The following is a 22703-nucleotide window of genomic DNA, read 5'->3' as shown; positions in this document are numbered from 1 at the left end:
CACCACACACAGGCAGATCCTGGACATGGGCTTCAAATGTCGTATTCCTCATGTCAAGCCGCTCCTGAACAACAAACAATGTCAGAAGCATTTTACCTGGGCTAAAGACAAAAAGAACTGGTCTGTTGCTCAGGGGTCCAAAGTCCTCTTTCTGATGAGAGCAACTTTTGCATCTCATTTGGAAACCAAGGACCCAGAGTCTGGAGGAAGAATGGAGAGGCACACACTGCAAAATGCTTGAAGTCCAGTGTGAAGTTTCCACAGTCTCTGTTGATTTAGGGAGCCGTGTCATCTGCTGGTGTTGGTCCACTGTGCTTCATTAAGTCCAGGGTCAACGCAGCCGTCTACCAGATTTTGGAGCACTTCATGCTTCCTTCCGCAGGAAACCAAGGACCCAGAGTCTGGAGGAAGAATGGAGAGGCACACACTGCAAAATGCTTGAAGTCCAGTGTGAAGTTTCCACAGTCTCTGTTGATTTAGGGAGCCGTGTCATCTGCTGGTGTTGGTCCACTGTGCTTCATTAAGTCCAGGGTCAACGCAGCCGTCTACCAGATTTTGGAGCACTTCATGCTTCCTTCCGCAGATGAGCTTTATGAGAATGCTGACTTCATTTTCCAGCAGGACTTGGCACCTGCCCACACTGCCAAAAGTACCAAAACCTGGTTCAATGACCATGGGATTACTGTGCTTGATTGGCCAGCAAACTCGCCTGACCTGAACCCCATAGAGAATCTATGGGGCATTGCCAAGAGAAAGATGAGAGACATGAGACCGAACAATGCAGAAGAGCTGAAGGCCGCTATTGAAGCATCCTGGTCTTCCATAACACCTCAGCAGTGCCACAGGCTGATAAGCATCCATGCCACGCCACATTGAGGCAGTAATTGATACAAAAGGGGCCCAAACCAAGTACTGAGTACATATGCATGCTTATACTTTTCAGAGGTCCAATATTGTTCTATGTACAATCCTTGTTTTATTGATTTCATGTAATATTCTAATTTTCTGAGATTTGTGAAATTGGGGTTTTCATGAGCTGTAAGCCATAATCATCAAAATTATGACAAATCAAGGCTTGAACTATCTCGCTTTGCATGTAATGAGTCTATCTCATATATTAGTTTCATCTTTTAAGTTACATTATTGAAATAAATGAACTTTTGCATGATATTCGAATTTTTCGAGTTTCACCTGTATTTCCTTTTGTCTGTCTTGATTCTTTCAGGATTTAATTTCCTTTGGTGACCTCAGGTTCTAGTACTTGGGGAAAGAGAAAATAGCAATAGCACTTACTCAACTCCATGGTGTTTTACAGCACTCACTAAGCAATTTGCAGTGTCAGCATATTATCATACATGTGCATCCTTTGGAGGCTAGCCCTGAGTGAGATCATGCATTTTATATAATAATTTTGTATAACTGTATGAGCCAGATGATTAATATCCCTACTACTGCAGGCTAATTCTGCCGACTGCCAGGAGTTCAACCCTGACTGGCTCAAGGTTGACTCAGCCTTCCATCGGTAAAATGAGGTAGGTAAAATTAGAACCCAGATTGTTGGGGGCAATATGCTGATTCTGTAAACGGCTTTGAGAGGACTGTAAAGCACTGTGAAGCGATATATAAGTCTAAGTGCTATTGCTGTTGCTAATCAGGTTTTACAAACTACTACCCTCGAAACATTTTCACTTATACGCATACTGGGTTTTTTTTAGTAGTGCCCTTGAATAAATCATTTGTAGCCCCATAAAGAAAAAGAAACACATTTTCACAACAGTCACATTCAAAATAACAATTACATTTAGCTATCAATGTTTAGACTGACAGATCAGTCATTAAGTAAAGCAGTTGTTAAATGATACCGTGGCTGTGCCTACAGTTGTACTTCAGCTTTCATTTACTTTACAGACCTGCAAAGATCATAAATGCAAAGATTTGGTCCCAAAGTTACTTTCTCATTAGTGTCATAAATATGGTCAGTTGCTAAGTCAGTCACTAAACAAGGACTCCTTGTAGATCTGAAAACATTATTTGCAACTGCTCTGATAGTGAATGCTCCTGTGTCTTATATGTTTGTTGTTCAATTTTTTTTCTGTTAGAATTCTTTCAATGCATGAAAGTGCATTCTGCCAAAATTTATGATAGTGAAAAAAGAAAGCTTATTTTGTGCAGCACAAATATTAAAAGACTTACAAGCACGCACAGTCCTATTTGTCCAATGAATCTGTTGGAATTTGTCCATCTCATTTTGTTGATGTGACAAGAAACCTCACAAGCTGTCAAGAAGACAACACAGATTCTGTGCATGTGGTGAAACAAATATGCATGATTAATACAAAAGAGATAGTGGGCACACGTTCTTCATTTCACTGACAGCAAGGATGCTATGCAAATGTAACAATGACTACAAAAACAATACAATATGTCTATTGCTTTGAGTAGGAGACATCTGCAGTCTGTTATAATCTTTGCCCCCTTGTTGATTCGACAGTTTTCCATTTTATTCCCTATTGAACAATTGGCTGCTTTTTTTTTTTTTGTTGGCAGAGACAGGCATGAAAAGTAGAGATATAATTTAACGGGGATGGCAAATTTGTTTCCAATTCCTCTTAGAATTTTTAGGGTATTCTCCAATACTCAGTTCTGTCCTATACAATGCAGAATATAATGAAATACAACCTTTATTTTTTACAGTTTTAACATTTTGAATCAGTGCCCCTTGATTATTCTTTAAATTTTCCTGGCTGTCCACTGAAGTTGGACTCATGAAGTAATGCATTCAGGTTTTACTCCAAAGTATATATCCTGTACTCTAAGATATGGTATCAATTGGTGGGTATAATGATTTTAACCTAGAGTAAATGGAAATGAAAAGTCATCCTTAGGGAATTTGGTATGTATAAGACCATTTGTCATAAGTATTCTCAGAGTCTGTGTTAATTTGGATACCAGATGTTTGGAAAAATAATGAAGATAGTTTTAAGTAGGGGGTGGGATTATTTTTGTGCCTCTGAGTGGTATGCTGGGAGTTGAACTCAGAAAGTAGTAACAAACAGGTTGAAGAATTGGGGAAGGCCTAGGCAAAAAATAAGTTTAAATTTAATTAAAATGAAATGAATTAAATAAAGCTAATATATTTATCCCCCATGTATTTACTGTGTTTCCCTGAAAATAAGACCCTGTCTTATATTTTTTTTGAACCCTGAAATAAGCGCTTGGCCTTATTGCCATGCACTCAAAAGCCTGATTGGGCTTATTATTAGGGGATGTCTTATTTTGGGGGAAACAGGGTAACAATTAAATATTACTATTGATCCATGAATACTTAGGAAATTAAAACAGACTGTGCATCAAGCATTACACTATTAATATTAAAGTTCATTTAATTTATATATCTCAATAAAAGTAATTGACTAAATAGGTTTGTTGTGGATTTTTAATTCTCATAGTAGATTCCCCTTCCCTTCTTTTTATAAAATAATTTGTTCTGTAGCAGTATAGTGATTTTCATCTTGGTTTTGCATAGGAGGGCATTTTGCTGATAAAATTGTTCAGATTTTCATGGCTCCTGACTTGGCATGGATAAGTTCTGAAGTGATAATCATCTTAGTGATCTGGGAGTCATTTCATCTTACAGACTATAATAGAGTGCTATTTAGAATGAGTTGTAAGCGACTCATTCTCCTTCTAACTCATTCATACACTGATGAGGTGTCTGAGTAGCAGGATCATTGGAGTAGTTAATGGCTCATTGGGAGAAGGAATTGTGCTACATGCCTCAAAGGAAGTAGTGATGCAGTCGTTTCTCAAGAGACAGTCTCTGGATCTAGTAACGTTATATAACTCTTGTTCTGTGTCTACCCTTGTTGAAACAGTGTCTTGTCTTCAGTTGCAAGATGTTACATAGGAGGGGGATTATCTGTGCTGCTTCCATCAAGGTTCACAGCTGGGTACTGGTTGAATAGGCTATAGAAATAACAGCAGGAGGAAGAGCTGCAGCCAAGACAGCAGTCAGATAAAAGAAAATTGGGTCAGAGGCAGAAATGTAATTTGAGAAAGCGTCCCTGGCTTGACCCTCCCTAGTTCTCTTGAAGATAAAGGGAGAAGTGCATTCAACCTTGCAAGATTCTGTTACCGTAACTGTACAGTTCTACAGAGGAATAATTGAGTTTGTCATTTGTACTTCTGTAACTCCCTAGTTTGGTACAGCAGCCAAACAGAACAGATACAGACGTCAACAAATAGTTAGGACTGCAGAAAAAACAATTGCAACCAGCCTGCCTTCCATTGAGAACCTGTATACTGCATGGGTCAGAAAGAGGGCTGAGAAAATAGCTCACATCCTGGTCATAAACTGTTTCAACTGCTCCTCTCAGGCGCTGCTATAGGGCATTGCATGCCAAAACATCTAGACACAGGGACATTTTTTTCCCCTCGTGCCATCACTCTGCTGAACAACTAATTACCACAATACTAATATCTAAGGATATTTACCCACATAGTATGGCTGTATGATTCGTCTCCTCATCTTTTCTACTACCTTCTCCTATTAGTATCTTATGATTAAATTACTTTGTTGTTTATATGTACAGTGAGAGCAGGGGTGAAATTTACTTACCTTCCCTACCGGTTCACCAATGTGCGTGCGCCGTGTGCACGCTCACTCCGCTCAACCGCGCCATCGTCTGCTCATGCGCAAAGCCTTCTGCACATGCAAAGAGGCTTAAAATGTCACAAAAAGTGACATCATGACATCCATGCAGGTGGGCGGAGCCTCCCGCAGCTGCCACTACCGGTTCACCCGAGCCGGATAGAACCGGCTGGATTTCTGAACCTCAGTGAGGTTCTGCACTGGAGATACATTCCTTGGGTGTCCAATCACTCCTGGCCAATAAAGTATTCTATTCTATTCTATATTCTATTCCATTCTAATCCAATCCGTATTATTAGCATTCATACTTTGGTTTCCTAGTCTGATCTACCTTGAAAGGCTGACAACATCCTTCATCGGGACTTGGATTGGACTCAGGAAAAGGAGTTTTCTGGGTTACTTGAGAAGACTGGGAATAAGAGAGACTGTTCTGCAGTCTTAAATGTTGAAGTTGGTGGGGGATGAAAGGACCTGTCCTTGGGTCGTTTCTTGTGCAATGCTGGATGGTTTAGCTGTCTCTCTTACCATTTATCATCTACTTGAAACCACTGTTAGAATTCATCCATGGGCTCAGAGTAAAACATCATCAATATGTTGATGATACCCAGTAGAACATTTCAGCTGTTCCTCCTGCCAGGCAGAATTGGGATGTTTTGGAAGTCTTGATCCTGTATGGAGGCTGTTTGGGCTCGGATAGGATGTAAGAGAGTGAGATTGAACCCTAACAAGACAGAGTTGCTGATTATCTAGAAACAATGCCATTTTAAATTCTGGATGGGGTTTTATTTTTACTAAAAAGGTAGGTCCACAATTTGGGAGTTATTTATTCACTGTTACTGTTGGATGCCCGGGGGGAATCCTTGACTGATATACCAGTTGTAGCTCTATCTGGAGTGGGAGCCTCGCCAATAATGATTGACACTATTTTCACTACTCAAATGATAAAAACACAGTTTACATTAGAAAGTACTTGGAATAATTTGGGGCAGAATGCAGAGGCCCAGAAGCTGACATATGAGAGCTACTATATCCCCATCACACTGGCATTGCATTGCAGCATTGAATTCCCATAAGCTTCTGAGCCCAATTCAAAATGCTGGTCTTAACTTTTGAAACCCTGTCTCCATGATCATTAAGTGCAGCTAGAATTGACCCATCTGGCACGATCATTTGAAGCTTAGGTTGCCCTATATTTTTAAGATTAAGGGAACAGAGGTTTTAAGGGGATGTTTTTCTGCGGTAGCTCTCAGCGTTTCATGTTGCATCTATCTTGGCATCTTTCAGAAAGGTGAAATTAGAATTATGATGCAACCATCCTTTTATAATTTTAGACAATGCTAAAGCAGTTTTATTGTATCAGTTTTATTTACTGTATTGTAAATTGCTGGGAGTTGATTACAGCCAAAGTTATTTAGCTAATAAGATTTGTATGCCACTCAGCTGCAAAAGCCTTAGCAGCTTACATCAGGCAACAAAAAACATTAAAATGTAATCTTAGTAATTAACAACACCATCTGTTGGAGGTAGGTCAACCCTCATTGTCCCTATGTATTTTCCTGAAGAACCATGGATTTAAGGCTCTTTTGAACCTCAACAAGGTAGAATTGGTCCTGACTCCAGATGCTGAAGAACAAGCTGTTCCATCAGTGACAAAATGTGTCTATGTGATTCCTAATGTTTTATTGTTGATGATGGGAGCCTTAACAAGTCTTGTATTCAACCATAGGAGATGATCTTGAAAATATCCAGACACTGAAGTATCTAGGACCTGAAAAAGGCAACTAGTACCTTGACCTGAACCCAAAGCGCACTTCCGGGTGCGCTTCAAGGTCTTGGTTATTATCTTTAGAGCGCTCCATGGCTTAGGACCTGAGTACTTACAAGACTGCCTTCTGCCACCAGTAGCCTCTCACCGGCCAGTACGCTCCCATAGAGAGGGGCTCCTCAGGGTGCCGTCGGTCAAACAGTGTCGACTGGCAGCCCCCAGGGGTAGAGCCTTCTCTGTGGGGGCGCCTGCCATTTGGAACGAGCTCCCCCCAGAGATATGGAGGATCCCGGATTTATGCACTTTCTGCCGTGCCCTTAAGACCTTTTTATTTCAACAGGCTGGCCTGGCCTGGCCTAACTTCCTTTTAATTGTTATTTTTAAATGTGTTTTAAAACAATGGGGTGTTTTAATTTGTTTGGGCCAAATTATTTAATGTGTTTTTACATTGTTTTTTAAATTTTGTATTATGTGTGTTTTATCTTTTGGCTGTTCACCGCCCTGAGTCCTTCGGGAGTAGGGCGGTATATAAATCCAAAATAAAGTAAAGTAAAGTAAAGTAAAAGCAGATTGGCAGCCAATGCAGCTTCCATAGCACTGGTATCAGAGGTGGGTTTCAGCAGGTTCTGACCAGTTCTGGAGAACCGGTAGTAGAAATTTTGAGTAGTTCGGAGAACTGGTGGTAAAAATTCTGACTGGCCCCATCCCCATCTATTCTCTGCTTCCCAAGTCCCAGCTGACCGGGAGGAAATGGGGATTTTGCAGTAACCTTCCCCTGGAGTGGGGTGGGAATGGAGATTTTACAGTATCCCTCGCTTGCCATGCCCACTAAGCCACACCCACCAAGCCATGCCATGCCCACCAAATCATGCCACACCCACCAAGCCACACCCACAGAACGGGTAGTAAAAATTTTTGAAACCCACCACTGACTGGTATCCTATGGACAAATCTAGATATGCCCATAACTACCTGGACTGCTTCATGCTTCCCCAGCTGAAGTTTTCAGATGATCTTTAAAGAGAGCCCCAGGTAGAGCAAACAGCAATAGTCTAGCTATAAAGTGAGAGAGCAGTGAGTGGAATGGAGGTTAAATCGGAGTAAAATTCAAGACAATGTGAAGACCAAAATGTCATAATGGTAGAGGTGGTTTTCGGTGGAAACCAGCACAGATTTAGTCAAGTGATTCGCTGATTCAATAACATTTACATTCCCCAACTCAACATGGGCCCATAATACTGGAGATGGCCATATTCAGACTGTTGCATCTACTGGTATAGCCTGATAAGACTCCTCTTTGGTTCTATTCATAACCATCTCTTCGTTCTTTGGTGTTCATCACCTGAGATGGAATGACAATAAATATGGAGGAACATCTTCCTTGCTAGCTTTATCATTATGTACATTTTCAGTTTGAAGGCTATTGATGTAGGATCCCTTGATCATGCAGTTTCTTTTACAGCAAGTTAACATTTGAATCAAATGAAAGAAATGCAGTGGTTGTGTTGAGACAGGCATAAGGTGACTTCAGATTCTGGAATTTTTTTAAAAAGCTTTCATTATTTTTCCATGAATACTACAAAATCCTCTAGTCAGTAGATTTGGCCCGCTGTCCTCTTGACAGAATATTTCTTTTGCATTACTTTGTAAATGTTTTGTTTCAGTTCAGCTTTGAATTATTCTGTCAAATCTTTCAATCCTGTGGTATAAAACCAGGTGTACTTGGGCACCTGAATATGCTTGACTCATCCTGAAGACATTATTTCAAATAATGTTGCTACATGTTGCTACAAGGTGTATGCTCTTCCATCTGCGTGTATTACTGAATCACAGAAAGATAATGCATATAGTGTATGACATATTCTTCAGCTGCTTTGCAAACACTGATTCATAAATGAACTGTCCAAAATATCAGTGCGTCATGCTTACTCAGTCCTTTTAATTTTATCCCATCATGGTCCTTGGCTGTGGAAGTGGACTGCCAATCCTTTCTTGTCTCATCTTTTTTCAACTTTTTAGTCTAGACAACTAGTAGAGAAAAAGAAATTACTTGCACCTGCAGTCTAGTATCTAAGCAAGATTTTTCTTTTGCTGAGTTAAAGTCCAACAAATTAGGAATCTGGATCCAGCTGGAGAAGGTTGATTATTTTCCTTAGTGTTAAAGGATAATTAATGAATAAATGTGATGGGTATTCATACACTGTCAACAAAGAAAAAGAATCCCCCAAATAGATTAATATTTTAAGGTTTTTCCTGACCAGCTTATCATCTGAATTTGATCTCTAATTCAGTTTCTGGTTACTGGGAAATTATCAATTATAAGCATGCTCTTACATACAGTATTTGGATTATCTTCCATGGAATGTTTGTAAAATAATCATGGATGGAATGTGTCCTGATTTTCAGTCAGGAATGTTTAACATAGGAATCTAAGAAGAACAATACTGAATCATTACAAGGACTTGTAAAGCCCAATATTCTATTCCTAAGGACTAATTAATTCTTAATTAAGTGACTGTAAGAAGACCACAAGCTTCCACTTACACTCTCTAGTTTGTTGGCTCTGATCCTGGAAGTAACATATAACTGTTGTGATTAATATCTTTTGAAAGCTTATTGTTCATTGATTTCAATCAATTTTTTTATCTGAGTAGTGTGGCCTGCCCAGCTACGATTATTAGTGTTTCATATGCATGCATCCATCACAGTAATTTAGCTGAATGCTAGCTATTGTTATTTTTTTTAAGTATAATATAAAGCAGAGTTGTCCAATCTTTGCAACTTTAAAGCATGACTGGCTGGAGAATTCTGGGAATTTTAAGTTCATAAGTCTTAAAGTTACCAAGGTTGGATACACCTAATATAAAAGTTGGTTTGAAATCATGGTTAGAGAAATAGGATTTAATTTGTGTTTACTAACCAGCTTGTTTTAGATATAATGCTGGTCTCATCTAGTACTAAAAATAAAATGAAGTACGGTATGGAGTTTTAGAGGGAGAGATATGTGGTGCAGTATGGATGAAAAAAAATTGCCCCCAAGTAGGTTATTACTAAAATTGTACATTTTAATATTTAATTTAGATGATATAATTTCTTTGTGTATCAAAGAACATTTCTTAGTCATACAACGGGTGTCTTCTGGGAAAAGGCATATAGAAAGGAGCTTCATAATTAACTGATCAAATCTTCAAGAAAAACACAGATGCATATTTTGTTGCAAATCCAATTTGTTAATTCATACATATACATATATGTTGAAGCTGTACTGTGCATTAAGATTATATAAATATATAACTGCATATCTTCATGCAAAACATTGCCTGAATTTCTTTCCACTTTCATATTTAGTCATATTTATTCTTTTCTGTAAATAAATGAGGTAGACATATGACATTTAAGGACAAAAGAATTGTGTCTGAGTAGTTAAAAGGAACTTTGAAATGTTTCCCATCATTAATTGTCTTGTCCTTTACTTTGTGTTTCTTTCTATTTGTTTGCTTTCTTTATCACCACGAAAAAAAGTCAAATTTGGTGTCAAAGGTTAGGAAGAACTCCAAAATGTTTCTAGTTCTTCTTACAGGCCAGGAGGATTCATGAAGCAGCAGACAATTGCTGAACAAGCACCCGTCATGTAAACTCTGTCTCTGAATCATGTGAGTGTTGAGATATGATAGTTTTCTGGAAACCAAGCCCAGAAGATATGAGCACTATTTTATCCACTCCTTACTTAAATAACAAATGTGGAGAAACTGATGGCAGAGGGACAATCCGACAAGGGAATTTCTTTGTGATCAACCTCGTGTTTAAATAATCTTGTTCTTTCCCTGTGACTGTGACCAAGTCAGATGATATCTTATATAGAGTACATATAAAGAGCAACAAAGATGATTAGGGGACTGGAGACTAAAACATATGAAGAACGGTTGCAGAAATTGGGTATGTCTAGATCAGTGGTTCCCAACGTGGGGCCCACGCCCCACAGGGGGGCAATCTGATTTTTAATGGGGACAATTCGAAAATGTGTGGTGTCTAGACTCTAGACATTAGCAACACTTTTTAATATATGCATAGACAAGACTCGAAGAATTATATATCACGGGGGGGGAGGAATCAGGATTTTAGAGATGCTTAGGTGGGACATGGCCAAAAAAATGTTAGGAACCACTGGTCTAGATGAAATGAAATAAATGAAAAGAAGGACTAGGGGTGACATGATACTGTGTTCCAATATTTAAGGGGCTGCCACCAAGAAGAAGGGGTCAACCTATTCTCCAAAGTACCAGAACAAGAAGCAATAGATGGAAACTACTAGAGAGAACCAACCTAGAATTAAGGAGAAATTTCTTGACAGAACAATTAATCAGTGGAATGACTTCCCTCCAGAAGTTATGGGTGCTCCAACATTGGAGGTTGAGAAGGTTGAGGTTGAGAAGAGATTGGACAACCATCTGTCTGAAATGGAATAGAGTTTTCTGCTTGAGCAGAGGGTTGGACTAGAAGACCTCCAAAGTTCCTTCCAACTCTGTTATTCTGTTATTCTTCTGTTGTAGAGCATCCTAGAGAGTGGATATTCTCTACGTACCACACAGATTAAATACAAGGCAAACACTATGATAATTGCTTCCAACTTAACCAGTCTTTGAAAGTGTTGGCTGTGTCTTAAAGTGTTACAAAACAGAAGTGTTGTGAAATGCCTTCTCTGTAATTTATAGTCAAAATTTATAGTCAAAAGGTAGAACTCATAAGTAGGACAATTCTACAAGCATTGGCAACGGTGATATCAGTTAATGTTTTTGTGATGACAACTTTATTCCTGCAAAAATGAGAACACTGAGTTCTTTCATAAAGAAACAGCGACTGTGCTGCTGCTTCTCTTTAATATGCCAAATATGGATGGTTCTGAGAAACACTAAACACTGGCAGCGTTGACAGCCAGATTCTAACTGATTTATAGGGTTGACTCTGGTTCTGAATGGACAATAAGAAGAAAGTACCAATCTGTCCCCAGAGTTTAAAGAAGAAATTTTATTTCTCCCTTTCCCCTTTAATCACCTCTTTATTTTATTGGTTTACCCTTAGAGAGACCACCTGCTCTTTATTTAAACATATGTCTAATTAAAATGGTTAACGGCTGGAAAGTAGTAATTCTTCCAAGGTTATGTCAAAACTACTGCTATAGAAAGGGAAGCAGCAAGGCCTAATTTAAGAATTACTGGCTGCTTACAGGCAACAGTGTATTTGTGGTCCAAGAGTTGAGAATATCATATGTAACATAACAGTTCCTCAGTTTGAACCTCACTTAATTCCATGAATTGGTTGGGTGCACTTAGGTCTGGTATCATTAACTCAATGTTAGCCTGTTAATGACAGTATATATTAGGCTTATAGGATACTTTTATAGCAGCCTTCTCCAAGTCTACTCCTGACAGGCTGCTTTGGCTATTAATTCCATTAATCCTAGCCAGTATGGACTACCAACATAGAAATGGTAGTCCAAGGCACCAGGAATAACAGGTGGGAAAGGTTCACAATACCCGTATAAGACATCAGAGTATTTTCAGATATGCTGTATAACTATGAATACAGGTAGTCATCAACTTATGACCACAACTGAGCTCAAAATTTCTGTTGCTAAGCAAGACAATTGTTAAAAGGAATTTTCCCCAATTTTATTACCTTTCTTTCTTCATCGTTAAGTGAATCACTGCAGTTAAGTTAGTAACACAGTTGTTAAGTGAATCTGCTTGTCAGAAGGTTAAAAATGGTGACCATAGGATCCCGGGACTCTGTCATCATCATAAATATGAATCAGTTGCCAAGCATTTGAATTTTGATCACATGGCCACGAAGATGCCACAATGGTGGTAAGTGTGAAAATTGGTCATAAGTCACTTTTTTCAGTGCCGTTGCAACTTTCAGCAGTCACTAAATGAATTGTTGTAAGTTGTGAACTACCTGTACTGTTTCTTATATTATTTGGAATAGGGAACATTTTGACAGAGTTCATGAAAACATTAAACATTTGCTTCTCAGCTATATAAGAGCCATGGTGGCACAGTGGTTAGAATGCAGTATTGCAGGCTGCTGCTGACTGCCAGCAGTTCGATTTTCACGGGCTCAAAGTTGACTCAACCTTCCATCCTTCCAAGATTGGTAAAATGAGGACCCAAATTGTTGGGGGCAATATGCTGACTCTGTAAACCACTTAGAGAGGGCTACAAAGCCCTGTGAAGCAGTATATAAATCTAAGTGCTTTTGCTATAATATCCAAACAGCTCAATACATATATCTAGCACCACCTCACAGGCTCCATCTTTAGAAAGAGAGGGGACAAACTGTTTCAGAAGGGATGCTTATACTCTATTATTTTTCTTGTGCAGCAGGGTTCAAAACATTTTAATGTCACGCTATCTACTGTAAATTGCTCCTTACTTAGCGTTGTTTCTTAGAAGCAGAAATTGTCAGAATCTTGACACAGATTTGCATATAATACTGGGTTTGTATAATATCGGATGCTGCAAGAAACTATATAAAAAGTGCAGTTTGAAGGGAAGTTAGTGGCAGCCAAATCTGATGCTGTCTGTTAAATCTTTGTTGTGGGAAGTGGATATATTTAGATTATTCTCTCTTTGTAATACTAGGTTACTTCAACAAAATGACAAGTCTTTACACCATTCAATTGTAGGGTAGGGAACAGAAGTGGTATTTGGAGAATTTCATTGAGGAAGGAATGTTGAGTGAACTGTAATGGAACTCAGATTCTAACATGAATTTATTTTTACATGTTTTCTTATATTTTTGTCCTTCATGACAATGTTCTTTTGAAGTTACAGGTTATGGAATCCATCAAGACCATTTGAAAAAGATGTTCTGATTTTAGAATATTGTCATGTAGCAAAGTTAACCTTTGTTAGTACAAAAGATTAACCAACAATGCCAATTCTGACACCCCCTGTCTCTCAAAATAACCAAGTCAAGCCAACAAGAAATATATTTTAAGATATCCTTCAAGGGAGTTAGCATATTAGTCTGGAATTTAGTTTTGTTGCTTCCAGCTCCTGCTGTCCTTCCCATTGCAGCGGGTCTACGACAACTCACCATGGCCAAGTCGCTGCGGGACAACTCGCTACAAGAAAAATGTTACATTAATATCAAAAAAATAGTGGAATGGAATCATTAAATAAAAGATGCCAAAGGAGGGACAAAATGAAATGTGAATGACAAAAATTAAAATATTTTTTAATTAATTTAAATAATTGAATTGAATTGTCCCGCAGTGAGTTGGATGTGGTGAGTTGACCATGGCAAGTTGGCTGTGGCAAGTTGTCCCATTCCACATTGCAGCTATTCTACATGTCTCACTGCTCCAGAGCCAGGTTGGCTTCATCTTGCATATTATGCTCTCTCTCCGTCCCTCTTCATCAGGGGTGGAAAGAGGGAAGTTGTTAGGAGAAAAAAGGAAGGTACTAGGTAGCAGGTAAGTCAAGAAGCTTGTTTCACTTGCAGACAGTAGTATATGCTGCCCATTGGTACTCTAGGCCTGCTCCATCAAGTGGCAAGCTGACAGTCCCTGGCTTAAGGTAGTAGACTGCAAGGTCAGCTGCATAGGTGTCCTACTTGTTCATGGTGCTGCATTTTCTTCTTAATCCAAGAGAGGATCTATAGCAAGGGTCTCAAACTGGCAGCCCGTGGGCCGGATGCATCATGTGCAGGCCACGCCCACTCTAGCTCCACGAAGGAGAAAAAATGTCGCAAAGCATCACATGACGGCAACGTGACATGGTGAGTTTGACAACCTGATCTATAGCATCTGACTGAGAACAGGTTGATGCCTTATATCCAGCTATCACTATCCAGTGTGTGCCTGCGAAGCTTGGGTCATACAAAATAACTAGGAGGATTTCATCCAACTGATTGCCCTCAAGTTGGAGAGTCCTGCTCTACAGTTCTTGGACTTAAAAATAGAAATCATACATAACAAATTTCAGTTAGACTAACTAAGCCAAAGTTATTTTTTCTTGCCAGATGGTATCAACAGCTCTGTGTAATGAGGTGACAGTAGTATCTCTAGCACTAAATCCCATCCAGCTGGATTTACTAATTGACTAGACGGACAGCCCAGTAGGATGGTGATTTTGGGTGGCTTCCTATGAAGAACTTCTAGGAATTAGACTCAAGGCCCGTGAATAGAACATCTAATTTATTTGTATCTTGAAACAACTGAAATTAGATTGCGGTGAAGCAGAAGGAAAAAAAAGCTTTCTGTGTTTGGTCTGGAAAACAAAAAGTACTGAAGCTTTTCATAGTATAATGATTATCTTCTGCTAACTGCGTGATGGTCAAGCTCCTATTAAAAGTTCCAAAATAATGGCCAATGAAAAAGTTGGTAGCTTTCCACATTGTTCCTCATGTCATTTAAGAACATCAGAGCAAATATTTATAACATCTTCAGATATGTTTAGAGGTTGTTGGTGATGAGATTAAGAGATTCAAGCAGCAAAAAGCAGAATAAAATATATATTTTTTCAAGAGCACATGCGTGAATAGTTCTGAATCTCTGACTTCAGATATCAATACTGTTCACTTTCCTTGATCTCCAGAAGTGATTTCTAATGCAAGTGGGTTTAAATTAAGATTCCTATTTATTGTTTTAATGTTTTATATAACACTTTTATTGAAGGATTTTAGGCCACTTATAAGTCATTTTTGGAAGATGAGCGGCATACAAGTTTAATAAATAAAGTCTTCATGGTAGGCTTAATTTTGAGACCATTAGCTCCAATGTTAGTAAAAGGATCCCAAAAATGAGTTTGTTGGTTTAGCTGTGACTAGAATTTAAATGTGTGGGATGTGTGTATATTTTTAACACACTTTATTTGCTTATCATACCTCTGCAGGTCTCAGCTCTGTCACAATATTAAAAAAAGAAAAATATGTAACTATAGAAACAATACATTGAAAGCAAACACATATCTTTTAAAAGAATAAATGAAAACTGCTTCCTTATAATAAAAATACCCAAGCATTAAGATAAACAATTTACAATTCCTTATGGGACAGGAAAGCTGATATATACACATCTGCTGAAATACCTGCAGACAGATCTTTTTGGGTTAATCCCAGATATTACAGGAATATGATAAAGCACACTCTAATGGTATGTTTTATCTGACATCCTGGTCAAAACATTTTAGCTACTGTGTTTAATGTTGATGTAGATTTGAAAAATCGTTTAAAATATTTCTTGTGTTTTCTTCTGTAAATAGCAGCTGCTTTCTATTTGGAAAGTGTAGATAAGGGGCTCCATGTGTGAGATGCCCAAAGTTGCCTGTTCACATTTCTATTGGAAATTACCCAGTCTTTCATCAAAATCAAGGATTCATTGGAGCATATTACAACGTGAAAACAGATACACAGGAAATCATTATATTTACTCCAGCTTCCCATATTTCACTTTAATTTTATTGAGCATGGACTACACGTTTTATAAAGCAGGAAACTACTTTTTAATGAATCCCATTCTTTTTCTTGAACTTGAATTTAAAATGGATTGCCAATCAGTTGTTGAATTTCTCATTTGTTAATCCCTTTATAGGAATTAAGACAAATATTGCCAAAGAAAATAATTATAGGTATGGTGAATATTTGCTAGGAGTGAGATGCTAATATTGGATTATTTTTCCCTTGGAACTCAAGTCTTCTTTTTCCTAAACTTTACATTATTATGAGTATTTATATTGCATTTAATATATTCTGAGCACCTTTTTTCCTATTGTTGAGATGTGTTATTTATTTTATTTATTTAGAGCATGTCATGTCATATATGGACTTGCAATATATATTAACATTTCACCTAGTTTGGCATATACAATTCCACAAACAACATGTGTTGTCAAAATAGTTGGTATTTTTCTGTTGGTGGAAGGAGGTGCCAGCTTGTACAAGCACTTTTTGAAATAATGACACAGATTGTTTCACAGTTCCCACAGCCTTGTGTAACTCTGACACTTGTGGCCTTAGAGTATTCAGTCCACACACAAGGGAGGTTGTCTAATTGTTAATAAGCATGAAAGAAAGGTCAAGTGCTAATATAGCAGTGTCTGTAGAACTCTAAATAATTGTAACAGTCAGAAGTGCACAATGGGTATGCTTTTCCCCTCCTTTTTGGGAGGATGAGGTAATGTTAGTATCTTTTCCTTCCCTCACAGATGTTTTTATTTGGTTAATGTTCATCTGATCGCATGAAAAATATGTATAAAGCTCTATCTGGATGCATGCAGTGTCATAATAAAAGCCACATGGTTTCATTTATTATTTTTGGGTACGCATAAGATATTACCAGAGTTTCTAGCCCACATTATTTTTATCTTTGGAAATCCATAGGTAAAATAAAAAGGGAAGAAAGAGTAGCGAAAGTAATTGGATTCCTCCGTTGTCCCGTTCCTTCATTTTGTGGCCTATTTATTCACTTTTATGTATTAGATTTTTATCCCATCTTTATTACTTGATATGTAATGCAAAACAGCAAGCACATCTAATACTCCTTTGTCCTCACAACAACCTGTGAAGTAAATTGGGCTGAAAGAGAGTGAAAGTACTAGATTAAAGCCATTTAATCATAGGCAATTTTGGTGTTATTACTCTGCTTTGGGGTTGCAGCATCTGTCTAAAGAGGGGGGGGGACAATGACCCTTTTATGTCTTTTGGACTTCAACTCCCAGAATTCCTGAGCCAACAGGTCTGACTGAGGAATTCTGGTAGTTGAAGTCCACAAGTCATAAATGGGTCATTGTTCCCCACCTCTGGTTTAAAGTAACATCAAGGAGTCTTTGTGTCAGAACTCTAGATCCGTGATGGCGAACCTATGGCACGCGTGCCACAGGTGGCACGTGGAGCCATGTTGCCTGGCACACCAGCTCAGCTCCGTCAGCTGATTTTGGGCCCACCAGAAGAGGGCCTGGGGGGGGGAAGGCCCGTTTTTCTTTCTCCCTGGCTCCAGATCCTCTCTCTGCATCTGGGGAGGGTGAAAACAGCCTTCCCCACCCCCTCGGAGGCCCGAAACGGCCCGTTTCTCAACTTCCGACCTCCGAGGGGATGGGGAAGGCTGTTTTTGCCCTCCCCAGATGCATAGAGAGGAACTGGAGCCAGGTGAGAAAGAAAAACGGGCCTACCGGGCCATCACGTGCCAGGAGTGGGGGGGAAGGGGGGTTGCACTCGCATTCGTGTGGCGGGGCACATAGAATTATGGGTGTGGGCACACACACATGCAAACCTCCCCCACCCACCCCCCTTCCTGGCACGCGATGGCAAAAAGGTTAGTCATCACTGCTCTAGATGATCAATATTTGATGGCCAGTATTTTAACAGTGGTAGAAAACAGATCTACATACATCCTTTCTCAACTGATTTTTTTTTAAATGTCAACATCTCATTTCACATGAATTGAACATTCTGTTAGGGATCTAACGCTAATTTTGCATTCAAGTCCTTTTAGTCTCCATAAAACTGAACACACCAGTGAGCTTCAATTGCATTGGACTTTTGAACTAATAAGTAACTTATTTTCCTGAACTTAAAACAGATTCTCCAATTTTGCTAGGATCTGTTGTTGGCATTTTGCTGCTCTCTTCCTTGGAGACTAGGCTAAATAATGATATTATGATTAATAGGAGGGGAGAAACAAGACAACATCTTGAGGTGAGAATCAAAATCAACAAACTTATTACTTAATTGCTGGTATAACTGACCCCCCAGGTACATGCATTTCTTGCTTAACTGTGTTACCACATACTATATCTTTTCTAATGCTAAATATGTATAAGGCACTTTATGTACTAACACAGCCCAAGAGGAAGTCTGTATGTGTAAGCTAAAGTGTATAGATCTAGTTGATTGCAGTACATCTAGAATTTGGGTTGCAGTAGCATCAATTTCCTATTAAATTCTATAAATTATAAGGGGCAAATTTATAGAAAATGGCAGGATCTCGGTTTATACAGAGAAAAGAGGAAGAAAAAATAGTGATATTTACAAAACAGAATTGTCTCTCTTTTTTTAAAAAAAATACTATCATATTAGAAAGAGGCTTGGAATGATCTCAGAATCCCATGAAAGTCAAATGATTTGTGTATGTGTGAGTGTGTGCATACTTTTCATTCAGTTTCCTTAAATGGAAAGGGAGAGGAAAAACATACTTTTTCTCATTTACTAATTGTCATCTGCCATTTTCACAGTTCTGTCTTCAATTACCGTATATTCCTTGTGGTTGGTGAACTATACATTTTGATGAGTCAGCAGATTTATATATCCTAAGGGACAGCAAAAAATGTCAGAACGATGTCTCCAGAATTATGCATTAAAATGTGGTTGCTATTATTATTAAACTGTCCTTTTTGACCGTCCTTCTCTTTCCAAGAGAATACAATAAGGAATACCATGCAAAGTAAACAACCGATTTAAACCACAATTAACATAATATTTCAATGAAGCAAATCTATAAGTTATACATAATGACAATATAAAACAATAGCTACACACAAAACTATCTTGGTGTCCTTTCTGAAACCAAACCACAGATCAGACATAATTTGATAAATAATAATAAAGTGCCACAAGTGAAATTACTAAGTCATAGTAAGTGAACCACCAAGAATGTGATGATGTCAGAGTATTTCCTTGCATTACCATTTGTTTCTCAATCTTCATATTGAAGTGTTTCCATGGTACAGTTTAAATTTATTTTTCCCTTCTTACATTGTTCTCCAGGAGGGGAATACCCAAAGTTTCAAAACATGATTGGAAACTATTGAAGTGAAAAACTGTTCTTCCTCCCTTTAAAGGGGAACCGTTCTTCCTCCCTTTAAAAAAATGTTTCAACAAAGCATATGTCAGCATTCCAAGTAATGCATCAACCAAAAGCAGAACTCCGAGGCAGTCACATTCCTCAAAGAACATGTTTATTGGATACATCATATTGGCACAGCTAGTGAAAACCAACTCTAAAAGATCCCGCGGTTTTCCCCTAATTAAAAGAGCAAATATTTCCCTCCCCAGATGGTCACCGGTCACACTGTCCAATGAAAGTAGCTGGGAGGCTGCTTGGTCACTCCTCTCCTCCTTCACGTGTCATCTGTTGGGATGATCTTGGTTCCCACAAGAAAACTTTTTGTTTTGACTGGTAGCCGGTCTACCTACTTCTCCCCTCCCTTCCCCCTTCCAAAGTTTGTGGCAAATATGAAACCAGAAAAGATGGCTTCAGTCAGGCTCGCTTCAGAGTTGACAGCATAAGTGAAGACTGATTTGGACGGATCTCTTATTAAAGTTTTAGGCTATCCAATTCCAAAATGAATTGAGAAAGCTTGAACCAACAAAAAATAATGCAGGTATTCCTTGACTTACCATCACAATTGTGCCCAAAATTTATGTTGCTGAGCGTGACAGTTGTTAAGTGAGTTTTGCCCGATTTTACAGCCTTTTTTGCCACACTTAAGCAAATCACTGCATTTGTTAAGCGAATCATGCGGTCATTGAGCGAATCTGGCTTACTTCATTAACTTTGCTAGTCAGATGCTGGCTGGAAAGATTAGAAATGGTGATCACATGACCCTGGGACAGTGCAACTGTTGCAAATACTTGCCAAGCGCCCAAATTTTGATCACGTGACCATGGGGATGCTTCAACGGTCGTAAGTTTGAAAACTGGTCCTACTCCTAAGTCACTTTTTTCAGGGTCCGTGTAACTTCGAACGAATGTTTGTAAGTCAAGGACTACCTGTAACCCTAGATAGAACAAGAACAAGAACCATCAAAGAGAACAGCAAAGAGTTTGTCACCCTTTCAAGAATTATTGGAGGAGCAGATGGGGCTGAAATAGATAAAGCTGTCTCTTCTTTTTTCACCTTTCTTTTCATGCTTCAATGCGAGAAACCACTGAGAACGGGAGTCCATTTCCTCAGGCATTTTGCCATGTTCCTTTTTAAACTCCCCAACTTTCTCTTTCAGAAATTAAGATTAGTAGTAACTGGATGCTGAATGTTTTAACTACTCTACTAACTGAAGATGGAATGGAGTAAAAATGTGTTTCTTGTGAAATTTTCAAAGTGCTTATATTTGCATCAGTGGGAATGTGTTTCTCATGTGGAAAATTAAACATAGGAGCCATTTTCTTACCAACTTAGCAATAAATGGTATTATCGCTTAACAATATATTGTAAATTCCTATAAAACTGTATATTTTGATATATGCAAAACAACTTTATTGATAAATAAAATTGTGATTTGTTTAGAACTTTACAATCATGAGTTAATTAATAGCACTTAACTACTTTGGCCTTCAAATAAAGCAAATTCTAATGAATTGTCAGGAGTCATTTTTAGCACTGACCTGTAGTTGTTATTTTTTTCTTCTTTGAATTTTTAGGAATATGACATTATCTAAGAAAACGTCAAACCAGGACACCTAGCAGACTAAGGATTTCTGTTGGAGAAATCTTTTCCCCCCCTCTGGAAATACATATATAAGAATACCATTGTTCTAGTGCCTCGCTGTTGTTGGAATTTGGCAATTGGAAGACATGTCCATTGCACTCAAGCAAGTTTTTAATAAGGACAAGACGTTCCGTCCCAAACGGAAATTTGAACCTGGGACCCAGAGGTTTGAGCTTCACAAACGAGCACAAGCCTCACTCAATTCTGGAGTGGACCTGAAGGCAGCTGTGCAGTTGCCCACTGGAGAAGATCTAAACGATTGGGTCGCTGTTCATGTAGTTGACTTTTTCAATAGGATCAACCTGATTTATGGAACTATCTGTGAGTTTTGCACAGAGAGAACCTGTCCTATGATGTCAGGTGGGCCTAAGTATGAATACCGGTGGCAGGATGATCTGAAGTACAAGAAACCTACAGCATTACCAGCACCCCAGTATATGAATCTTTTGATGGACTGGATTGAGGTGCAGATCAACAATGAGGACATATTTCCAACTAGTGTAGGTAAGTTTATCCATGTCTAAGAATTGTACCCTTTCAATAGTTTTCTCCTAGAATCTGTTGATGGTATTTTAAAAATGGAAACATTAACAATAGAAATTCCAGTACTTTTTATTAAAGATTCAATTTTTGTCCGTTCTGTAGCATACAGTATATCAGTAATGGCTAACCATTAAGACACCAAGTGCCCAGACTGCGCGTGCTTATGCCCAAACTGGATGGTGCGTGTGCGCGTGAACATGTGCGCATGCACGAACATGCACATGGACATGCATGGACATGTGCAGCAGAGACCCAAAGACCAGCTGGCTGGCGGGAGGCGGAACATCCCACCACAGCAGTGTGGCAAGAGGTAAGATCTTTTTCTTTCATGAGCTTCTGTTTCGTTGTTTGCAGGGAAACAAGCTCATGAAAGAAACGCTACAGAGATCTGACGGCGCACGTGCCAGCAGAGAGGGCTGTGCGTGCCACCTCTGGCACGCCCGCCATAGGTTTGCCATCACGGGCGTATATGAACAAATGAATTGCAAAGAGATATTGGTTTGTATTTGTTGCAGAGGAAGAGTTCCAGAGCAGCAAAAAAAAAAAAGGGAAGTAATTAAGTCACCAGTTCTGTCATCAGGACTTGGCCCTTACATTCTGTCATGTAAAATGGGTATTGAATGTATATAGTTGAATTTCAGCTTATTCCTGTTATATATACTTCTTTATTTCTTCAATTCAGTGACAGAGCAACTGACAGAGCTCAAATATAAAAACAGAATACAAATACAATAATGTAAATAAAGTATACAAGGAAAATAACAAATCAGCAATCCAGAGCACATCATTACATATAGAACATATATATATATATATATATCAAACACCTCTAAAATCTACCCTATACTATCAAGTTGGGAGGGGCTGTGCAAATTTTACGTGAAACTCATTCCAGAAGGCAGGCACCGTGACAGAAACATATTGTTGATTTAACATATGTTGATTTATAATGAGACCTGAGAACAATATGGTTTTTCTACATTCTGCTATTTTATTTAGGACCAAATCCAATGGCAACACAGCTGCCATTTTAAAAAGATCCAGATGGTAGGATTGTACATTTTAGAATGTTATTTATAGTATTATCTGTGGGGCCAGTAATTTTGTTGTTATGTTCTGGCAGTATCTTTGTGGTGGTTGGTTTGTCGGCTTCCTCTTCCAGCAATACAGGTAGTCCTCAACTTCAAACAGTTCATTTAGTGACCGTTCAAAGTTACAACCTTTGCAGCATCCTCATGATCATGTGATCAAAATTCAG

At 38.6% G+C, this 22703-nt stretch overlaps 1 protein-coding gene across 3 annotated transcripts in view; it reads left to right on the top strand.

Annotated features, from left to right (window-relative positions):
* The window catches only part of MOB3B (MOB kinase activator 3B), an 87573-nt gene that overhangs the window by 19905 nt on the left and 44965 nt on the right, over positions 1-22703 (top strand). For 2 of the 3 annotated variants that reach the window (XM_034410554.3, XM_087886330.1), the window contains exon 2: positions 20835-21406. In XM_034410554.3, the coding sequence (XP_034266445.2) occupies positions 20989-21406 (418 nt within the window). In that variant the 5' untranslated portion in view covers positions 20835-20988. Of the gene's footprint in view, positions 1-18043; positions 18114-20834; positions 21407-22703 lie in introns of those variants that run through there. The other variant, XM_034410555.3, reaches the window with a different exon arrangement.

Source organism: Pantherophis guttatus, chromosome 2 (assembly GCF_059756535.1).
Source record: "Pantherophis guttatus breed Tessera chromosome 2, ASM5975653v1, whole genome shotgun sequence".
NCBI classification, from domain to species: Eukaryota; Metazoa; Chordata; class Lepidosauria; order Squamata; family Colubridae; genus Pantherophis; species Pantherophis guttatus.
The sequence above is the reverse complement of the archived record's forward strand: the minus strand, read 5'-3'. Positions and strand labels throughout refer to the sequence as shown.